At 46.9% G+C, this 9,951-nt stretch overlaps 1 protein-coding gene across 4 annotated transcripts; it reads right to left on the reverse strand.

Moving 5' to 3' along the window:
* Positions 1 to 170: 170 nt before the first annotated feature.
* Positions 171 to 5,046, reverse strand: LOC123080999 (telomere-binding protein 1). Of its 4 annotated transcripts, none has more exons than XM_044503956.1 (11): positions 4,848 to 5,046; positions 3,946 to 4,016; positions 3,484 to 3,628; positions 2,590 to 3,388; positions 2,285 to 2,416; positions 2,069 to 2,131; positions 1,909 to 1,988; positions 1,387 to 1,631; positions 916 to 1,227; positions 761 to 824; positions 171 to 646 (listed from the first exon to the last, which is right to left on the reverse strand). In XM_044503956.1, the coding sequence occupies exons 3-11, from the start codon at positions 3,562 to 3,564 to the stop codon at positions 470 to 472; spliced, it is 1,953 nt and encodes a 650-aa protein (XP_044359891.1). In that variant the 5' UTR covers positions 3,565 to 3,628; positions 3,946 to 4,016; positions 4,848 to 5,046; the 3' UTR covers positions 171 to 469. The 4 variants fall into 4 exon arrangements, with proteins under 4 accessions (XP_044359891.1, XP_044359893.1, XP_044359894.1 ...); XM_044503958.1 differs by having other exon boundaries at positions 3,846 to 4,016; XM_044503959.1 differs by lacking the exon at positions 2,069 to 2,131.
* Positions 5,047 to 9,951: the final 4,905 nt, after the last annotated feature.

Below are 9,951 nucleotides of genomic sequence, written 5' to 3' on the forward strand. Positions count from 1 at the left end.
ATTTCCTAAAAAAAGTACTAGTAGAAATTACCAAATCCAACCACTCAAGGAGAAATAATAATCCAATTTTTCTGATGGGAAAAGAACAATAATCCGATTTCTCTCAAGAAAAAAAAACTGCAATGGAAGACAGTGTGATAATAATCAATGTAGTAATGAGAAAATGTGCAAGAACTGGAATGTTGAACTGTTTTTATATGAACATCTGGTAAATACTGAAACATTCCAAATAGTTTATAAAATCATTTACAAAGGGGCCGTCGAAACCAGGCGTTTAGTTTCTCTTATTAATCGACAGAGGAAAGAGAGCACCTGGCCTGAGCAGCAAACAGAGAAGAAGAAAGGGAAAATAAAATGACCTGTGAGTTTGGAATAAATACAGAAAATTAGTCAACCTCCTTTAAACAATTTTTTTTACAGAGTATCAGTTTTTTTCCTCTCTAGGCAGGCAAGGCAGAGAAGGATTCCTTCAGCAGCTGGAGGAGCAGCCCTGTCCTGAAGCCTTGCCTGAGAGCTGCTGCTGCTGCTGCTGGGACCAGTAGGCCTGCGCTGCCAGCACGCGGTCGAGCAGCCCCTGCGGCACCGGCTCGCCCCGCCTCTGCTGCGGCGATATGCTCGCCGTGTGCACCAGGGTCTTCCACTTGTCCTGGTTCATCCACAAAATGTTTCACAGTTTAGCACATTTGAAAATCCTCACTGTTCACAATCTATGTTAAACAGAAAGAAATAAAAAGCAATGCAATAGTGGTTACTGAATTACCTTGAGATCGACATAAGTCCTATGATCAGTATTGTCGAACGCGAGCATTTTAACGTCCCTCCACCTGAACAAAGCAGACCAAGAGGCCAACATATGAGAACATGTTTGCAGCAATGACCTTAGTGTCAATAGAGAGAAATCATTCATGCACGAACCTTCCTGTTCCAAGCTGTTCGACGGCTTCCACTAGCGCCTCCACCTCAGGCAAGGAGAAGGGCCTCCTTATGCGTCTTTGCCCAATAACGGGCCGCTTTGACTTGCAAACAGGCACGATGGCTAGAGCCTCTGAGCTTGGAGAGGCAACCGGAACAATGGCTTGTGAGCTAGCTGATGCTTCGTGAGCGGTCGTTTCGAAAAGAGAATGAACAGAACCATGTTCACTCTGAACACGGTTTGGAGAAGCCTGCACACGCTGCTGGCTGTTATAACCGGCCTTGGTCTCAGAAAAGGGCTCTTCACACTTTACCCTGCAAACCATGGGATACCAAAACCATCAATGGTCTTCAGATTTGGTTTATGCTCCAGAGCGTACATAATATAGAAACTGTCAGATGCATCTTCACAATTGTCTTCCTAAACCAAAACTACGGTATAAAGACACAAGAAACAACTTCATTATGCCTTACATGGCTAATGGTTTCATGGCATCTGCACCATGAAAATCCATTTCCTCTGGTATTCTGACCCCGGGGGAAGAGTTTTGCCCAGCTTCACATTCCAGTGTGAAGTCTATGTTTTCTAGATTTTCACCGTGGCAAATTCTAGCTTGACGAAGTGTCTTGTTGTCATCTTGAATACTCTTTCCTTGAAGAAGAACACCGACCCGGAGGCCACTTTCAATTATACTAGTAACAACGTCCATTACAGTTCTCTGTAGAGAAAGTGAGGAATATTAATGGGGAACAATTAAAATTGTCATGAGGGGAGAATTTTCACTGTGTAATGAATTTGTTCTGTTGCTTAAATTTAGAAATCTAACCATGACCTCTCGACTCAGCAATTACAGAAAGTAACTCGTGCATTCCTTAATTATGTACAGAACTATGTAGAACAGAGTTCAGAGAAGAACTGTTGCAGATTTCACCAATCACAGTTCACAATGCAATATCACCAACCAGTTTACTTCTAGAAGCCAGTATAGCATTTACCTTCAATGAACCAACTGTTGCATTTTCAGGGATCTCGATGAACAGTTCCGGGATGGTGAATGACTTGATTCTTAGCTTAACTGGAAAAAGAGAAAATAGATATATGATAAGTTCTCTTGCTGACGAAGCATGTAATGAATCTATTATATCCAAAATATACCATTGTAGTCCTCAGATCCACATAATGGATTTTGACCTTCCACAGAAAATGATGCCCCGCTAGCTGAAATGGCAAGCGGCATTTTCTTTTAGGAAGTATACCAAAATAAGGATTGAGGCTATCAGATGGCATATAGAAGGCAAGTTTCAATGACTCTGTGCAATGTACCAATTGTATCACCGTACGAGGTAAACGTGAATTGGTGACGCAGCATACCTTCAGTTAGAATCCCTTTAGCAGAAGATGGTGTAAAATGACGGCGCACTGGCTTTTGTCTCTTGAACATTGCTCTTTGTACTCTTTGGCGTGTGGTGGATATCTTTTTTCCACATAAATTTAGCTTGCTACCTAGTTGAACAAAAAAAACAATAGCCCTTATTTAGTCCAATTCCTGCAATATTTAGTTAGTCCCATAATAATGGTGGTAGAAAGATTTAAAAGACATATGCTTCTCTAGTTTATGGAAACTATGGAGCCTGTGGAGAAGCAAAAGGTTAACTTTGTGATGACGATTGCCATACCTTTATTGGACATCTCTCCACACATCTTATTACGAGCTGCCTTCCTTATCTTGGAGGCAAACATTTTCCTTATCCTGCTATCGCCTGTATACTGTGGCATATAGCTCTTATTATTTCCCGTGGTGCATGGATGAGTGCACCCGGAAGAATTTTCGTCATCATCTCTATCTGCAGCATGCCTCGCTTCAGCATGGCATAAGGGGGAGGTGGTGCGGTCCTTTTCATGGATGCACAAAGGCACTCCTGAGCTACTGTCAGAGCTAACCAAAGCAGGAGGTCTGCCATCCAAATCCACAGAGCTAACCAAACTGTACAAGGCTGTGGTGTCACCATCCATAGGTTGCTGCACCTGCACTTGATTAGTAGCCTCTAGCGACCGTGAAGATCCACACTCTGGAATTCCGCCAACACCATGGGCACGGTTACATGATTTTGTACAACTAAACACCGAGTCCCTAACCAACATATCTGGTTTCACGGTTAGTGACTCTAACACTGGGTCAGTACCATTTCGTGTCGACGAGTTTTCTGCCAAGCAGATGTTAGCTTGCCTGGGAGAGGCACACACACCACCAGAACCTGCTATACAGTTCTCCACGGCAATGCTTTTAAGCGACGGAACGTCATCATACTGCTCAGCTTTAACTGATTTCCTTTTCCTGGCATAGGTCAAAGCCGCTGCATTGATGCTAGGAGCATTGGATGAATTCTCATGATCCACTAGCAGCGTTCCTGCGACGGTCGCGAGCAAATCAAACGGGGACATCTCGTCTTTCTTTCTCCTGGCCGAGCGTTTCCCCTGAATCACCATCGGTCGTTAAAATACATAATATCCAATGCGCAAATTGCGGGGGGGTCATGGCAGGTAGTACAGGGTATCGAATGTGTATGTACCCGAGCAGAGCTTGGAACGCGTGGCATGGCGGGAACCTGGTGGCCACGAGATCCATAATCCAACCTCTTCCGCACCACCATGTCTTGATCTCACTCCAAAGGACGGCTTTCGCAGGCAGCAAACGGGCACATATATAAGCTTTATCTGCAACAAATATATTGAATTCAGTGAGGATTCCCAACTAATGATTGCTCAAACGGCAAAGCTGGAACTGCTTGGCCCCAAACAGAGCAAGATATTAGCAAGCCTAAAATGGGTGGAAGACATGGTCTTCCACCGAATCCCAGCAAAGAAATAATAATTTGTAAGATGTTTTGTGTATGTATGTATGTATGTATGTATGCCAACAGGGCAGGGCAACCTGAAGCCGGGTGGATTGATGGAGGAGGAGGAGTTGCCATAACCATAGTAGGGGAAGAAACGGTGGAGATTGATTGGGTTTTATAGGGGAGTGAGATCACCTCCAAGGAGCATCTGAAACGAGTCACCCAAGATCGATGAGCACCTGCCCAGGAATCCTTTTCATCGGTTTCTGCAAACAAATAAACCAAAGACAGAGGAAGCACAAATCTGGCGGTCAGCTCCATGAATTGAAACAAAAAGTATATATATACTACTATTATGCAGTAAAATTCTTTGGCTGGCGCACCAAACAAGGCAGCCAAAATCTGAATCGGCAAGGCAAGTCGTTGTGCAGATCCAGAAATAAAAAATTCATCGGAAGAGCCGAATTCTGAATCGGGAAACCCCAAAAATCTCAACCGCATCGAACAAGGGGGGGCCACACCTGCAGCTTGAACGCAGTCCCGATTGAGGAGCAATCTTTTGCGACGACTGGGAAGATTCGGAGAGGCGACCAAGGAACATCCAAGAACATGGCGAAATTCAACTCCGGGGAAAAAGTCTGAAATGGGCAAGAACCGATGTGTGTGTCCGCATCGGCACGCAACAACAGGACGGAGCGAATCCGGCGGGGTCAAGAAGCAAGCGCCCGCCGGCCATGGCCGGGAGGGAGGGAGGAAGGGAATCGGGCCCCAAGAAACCAAATCGCGGAGCATAATTCGACCTGACCACCTCGCCGAAACCAAATCCGAGAGCATAATTCGATGGGCTCCGGCCGAATCCGGCGGAAGCCCCGAAGGACGGCGCCTCCCCGGTCCGCGCCGGGCGCCAAAGCGGCAGCGGGCCGACCGGGCAACCGAACCAGGGGAGGATCCGGGAAGAAGAACCCCGCGGGGAGAAGACGACCGGCGAAAAAAGAGAGAGGGAAAACGGCAGAAATCTCGGGCCGGGGTTTCCCCGCTGCTCCAGCCGGATCTCCGGCGGCGCCATGGATGGATGGATGTATGCATCGGGAACGTACCCTTGCGGTTTCCGTCCTGGATCGGCGGAACGAACTGCTTCCTCTGCCCCTCCTCCTCTGCTTCTCTCTCTCTGTCGCTTAAACCCTCGGCTATCCTCTCGCTGGTTCCTTCCCCCTTTATACCACCGTCCACACCCACTCCCCAATTCCCACTCCCCTCCGATTCTCCGCTCCCCTCACCCGCCCGGCCCGCCGGTCCAGCCCGAACCGCTCCCCTGCTTTTCGCTCCGGTTGCATCAAATGTTCAGAGTCAGAGCAGCAAGATGCAAGCAGCAGTTGCAGTAACAAAAAAAGCTCCCATTTTTAACTGGTAACTGCTGCTTACTTTTAACTGGTAGCCCTACTCACTTGTTAACTGCTGCTCCAAGTTCTGGTTCTGATTAGTGTTACTTTTAAGTGTGTGCTCATTTGTTAACTCCTGCTTTCACAGTACTACTGTATGTATGTTATGTTCAGTGGACGCAGCAGATCTACCACCATTTGCTTAATTATTACTCTAGTCTAATCTGTATGTATGATCCAGATCTACCCCTCTTATCCTCCTTTTAATTACTTGTAATTTTTTTATTAGTCTAAGCTCGCTCAGATCAGATCTGACGGCGGCGATGGCGATGACGTGTCGCATGCATGTAGGCTGATGTCATGTGGGGCTGCATGTTTAAAATTAGCAAAATGAAAAGGGAGGACTGTTGCACTGCAGTGCTAATTAGGCCAGGGGTTGGTTGTTTACTGTGTCTATGTAGCTAACCGGCTGGTGGGTATGCATGTCATGTCTGCTGCACTCACTGGCCGAATGCCAATTTTCCATGCTGCATCATTTGTTCCTTTAGTATGCTGGTTTTTCTTTGTGTCTAACTACGGGCAATTTGCCATCAAACTCTGTTTTTCTTTTGCTTTCATCCTTTTCCTCTGTCTCTCTCTCTCTGTGTCTGTAGTATAGAGCAGTACACATTGTGCAATATTTAAGATCAATCCTGTCCGTTTTTTGTTTTGCTTGTGAACAGAAAGGTGGGCAGCATTTTCTCCCCCCTGCTTAAAGCTGCCCTGCACATTACGTGGGACAAAAACGCTTTGCTGATCAAATACTATCATACATGTCACCGATGATCAAGATCCAAGATTTGCCAGGGCTATGTCATTAACTAATAGTGCGAGCCAGACAAATCGGTGCTGATTTTGTAATGGGCTAGCACAAAGCTAGCTGTGTTTGCATAAGAAGGTCCAGCATCATTAATCTACACCATTACGTGTCAAAACAGCACTTAGCGATAACAAATGCCCAGCGCAATGTGGGCTTTGGTTTTGACATCAAAAAACTTGTCAGTAGCCAATCACAAAAACCACTGATTTCTTTCTTTTTCTTGTGTGCATTTTCTTGAGCAGCAGCTTTCTTGTGCTCCACTTGAGGAAGTGCACACATCGTCTTGTTGGTGAGGAAGGGTGGCACATCGCTTTCCGAGCAACGAATCTATCTCCCTAATAATGTATAGTTTCTCCATGAGTAAATAGATATATACAATGTGTGTTCCTGTGGTCAAGTATTTCTTGATTTTTTTTAGGCATCTTATTGAGCATCACATACTTTGTAGTATTATATATGTCTCTGACTATTTATGCCATAATATGAACCACGATTTCGCTGCAAAGTGGGAAATAAACTAGAGCAATCTAGTTCTTTGCCAAATCTTTTCTTTCACCCTCCGAAAGAAACTTTCTTTTTTCATATTTTGGACAGGGAACGGGTGTGCTGAAATTTCATTTTTCTTACCCGCAAAAAAAAAGAAATTTATTTTTTCTTAATTAATGAAATTGGTTCTAACAAGCATACATGGGAATTAAATTTTGTGTCTACCGACATATAATAAATTTTGGTTTGAACTACATTTAGCATCACTATTAAATATGGCAAATGGGGATAAGATGATGGGGATGGAGATGCTTTCCCACGGATTATGATGGCCGGTGAGAGGATCGGAGGTGGATGGATGGATGGAGTAGCTATGCCATGGTAGGGGAGGCTATCCCTGTTGAGATAAGGATTTATTTGTTTGTGGATTAGACCATCTCTATGTGCCATGTAATCTGCCGGAGACGCTGCTGTGTGGGCCCATGCATGCACCAAGGTCCCCAAGGATCTACCATATATGTATTTCATATATCTCTATACATATACAGGGGGATTTGTTAGTTAGGGCCGTGATGTGGTGCAGATCTAGCTAGCTATACGGCTGGAATTGATAACTGGAGAATGCAATCAGTGAGCCAACGTAGAATACTCCTATAACATTATCCTAAATTTCTACTAGTACTCTGCAAGCCTGGATCATTGACTTCGTGCCATGCCAATCAACATCTCACATCCATATAGTCTACTCTTGTGTAATATTACTAGAATGTACTATGTGTGGTTGTCTATGACTGACTTGAGTGTCGTCCCATTGGTGTGACATTTCCAGTTGAATTCATGGAGGTTGGAAAAATGTTGGTACCAAAATAAGCGCGGACGAGGATCACTTGTAACCATTACGCTATGGTATATTTATTTACTAGTTTTTTTAATTGTTCCATTTAATTATGTGAAGTCCTCATACTTTGAGTTTTAAACTTGGCCATCTATTCTCGAAACAGGCTTTCACCCAGCTTTTATAAATAAAGCCCAAATGGCCAAACTGATACAAGGTGATGAGGAAATCCTCTTATGAAGCATGTCAAAATACCCCTAAAAAATGAAGCATGTCAAAATAAAATCAGCATTCTAGAGAATAGCAAAAACGCCACTCACTCAAACTCGAGCAACAGTACATGAGTAGCCACACCCAACAAGAAGAACCCGAGACCACTGACCAGGAATGAAACATCACCTCCTTGGGAAGTCGCCGGAGAGGGTCACCTGCCCTCTCGCTCTACTCACGGAGCCCTGATCCTACCAGCTGATGGTGAAGATCGAGGACAATGACTATGAAGTTGTCAGCAATATAGGGGTCGGGCCCCGGCTGAGACGGGTCATCATCGTAGATGACGGGCACTGAGTGGCGCCACCCAGAGGCTCAATGTATGAGACAACCCCCGGGACCAAGGACCCCGAAGACATCCCTCACAGGACACGACGAGGTTGGCTAACTCTCGGCAGATTCGTACAATGATGACGATCACGTCGCGGCCGCTCGAGCTCGTTCCATCCAGACAGGCATGATTTGGTCTTGATGGGAGGCAAAAGGGGTGGTCCGGTTGTGCTTAATATATGGCCAAGTACGGTAAGAATGGTCGAAGTCGGCTGACGTCGGTGGACATGGCATATGGACAGGGTGAAGTGATGTGACGCCTAGAAGATGGTCATCTTCGACAACCCATCACGAAAGGGGAGAACTAATTCGACCCTGGTGGATGTTTTTTTTAAACTACATATATATGAGAGGAGAGAGCACTTGCAAAAGGCTGGCAGACATTAGATCAAAGGGAGCAACCCATTCCCGCGACCCTGCTGGGGCAAGGTAAGCGTCCGCACGCATGCAGGAGCGGGATGGCCGCCCCTTGTTGGGGATCGTAGCAGAAATTTAAAATTTTCTACGCATCACCAAGATCAATCTATGGAGTCATCTAGCAACGAGAAAGAGGAGTGCATCTACATACCCTTGTAGATCGCGAGCGGAAGCGTTCAAGAGAACGGGGTTGATGGAGTCGTACTCGTCGTGATCCAAATCACCGATGATCCTAGCGCCGAACGGACGGCCCCTCCGCGTTCAACACACGTACGGTTGGGAGAGACGTCTCCTCCTTCTTGATCCAGCAAGGGGAAAAGAGAGGTTGATGGAGATCCAGCAGCACGACGGCGTGGTGGTGGAAGCAGCGAGGATCTCGGCAGGGCTTCGCCAAGCTCAGCGAGAGGGAGAGGTGTTACGGGGGGAGAGGGAGGCGCCAGGGGCTTAGGTGCGCAGCCCTCCCTCCCCCCTCCTTTATATAGGGGCCCTGGGGGGGCGCCGGCCCCTGGAGATCCCATCTCAAGGGGGGCGGCGGCCAAGGGGGGGACTTGCCCCCCAAGTCAGGTGGGGCGCCCCCCACCCCCAGGGTTTCCAACCCTAGGCGCAGGGGAGGCCCATGGGGGGCGCACCAGCCCACCAGGGGCTGGTTCCCTTCCCACTTCAGCCCATGGGGCCCTCCGGGATAGGTGGCCCCACCCGGTGGACCCCCGGGACCCTTCCGGTGGTCCCGGTATAATACCGGTGACCCCCGAAACTTTCCCGGTGGCCGAAACTGGACTTCCTATATACAAATCTTCACCTCCGGACCATTCCGGAACTCCTCGTGATGTCCGGATCTCATCCGGGACTCCGAACAACTTTCGGGTTACCGCATACTAATATCTCTACAACCCTAGCGTCACCGAACCTTAAGTGTGTAGACCCTACGGGTTCGGGAGACACGCAGACATGACCGAGACGACTCTCCGGTCAATAACCAACAACGGGATCTGGATACCCATGTTGGCTCCCACATGCTCCTCGATGATCTCATCGGATGAACCACGATGTCGAGGATTAATGTAATCCCGTATACAATTCCCTTTGTCAATCGGTACGTTACTTGCCCGAGATTCGATCGTCGGTATCCCAATACCTCGTTCAATCTCGTTACCGGCAAGTCACTTTACTCGTACCGTAATGCATGATCCCGTGACCAACCTCTTGGTCACATTGAGCTCATTATGATGATGCATTACCGAGTGGGCCCAGAGATACCTCTCCGTCATACGGAGTGACAAATCCCAGTCTCGATCTGTGCCAACTCAACAGACACTTTCGGAGATACCTGTAGTGCACCTTTATAGCCACCAAGTTACATTGTGACGTTTGGTACACCCAAAGCATTCCTACGGTATCCGGGAGTTGCACGATCTCATGGTCTAAGGAAACGATACTTGACATTAGAAAAGCTTCAGCAAACGAACTACACGATCTAGTGCTATGCTTAGGATTGGGTCTTGTCCATCACATCATTCTCCTAATGATGTGATCCCGTTATCAATGACATCCAATGTCCATGGTCAGGAAACCGTAACCATCTATTGATCAACGAGCTAGTCAACTAGAGGCTCACTAGGGACATG

The sequence above is a fragment of the Triticum aestivum genome, chromosome 3D (assembly GCF_018294505.1).
Source record: "Triticum aestivum cultivar Chinese Spring chromosome 3D, IWGSC CS RefSeq v2.1, whole genome shotgun sequence".
NCBI lineage: Eukaryota > Viridiplantae > Streptophyta > Magnoliopsida > Poales > Poaceae > Triticum > Triticum aestivum.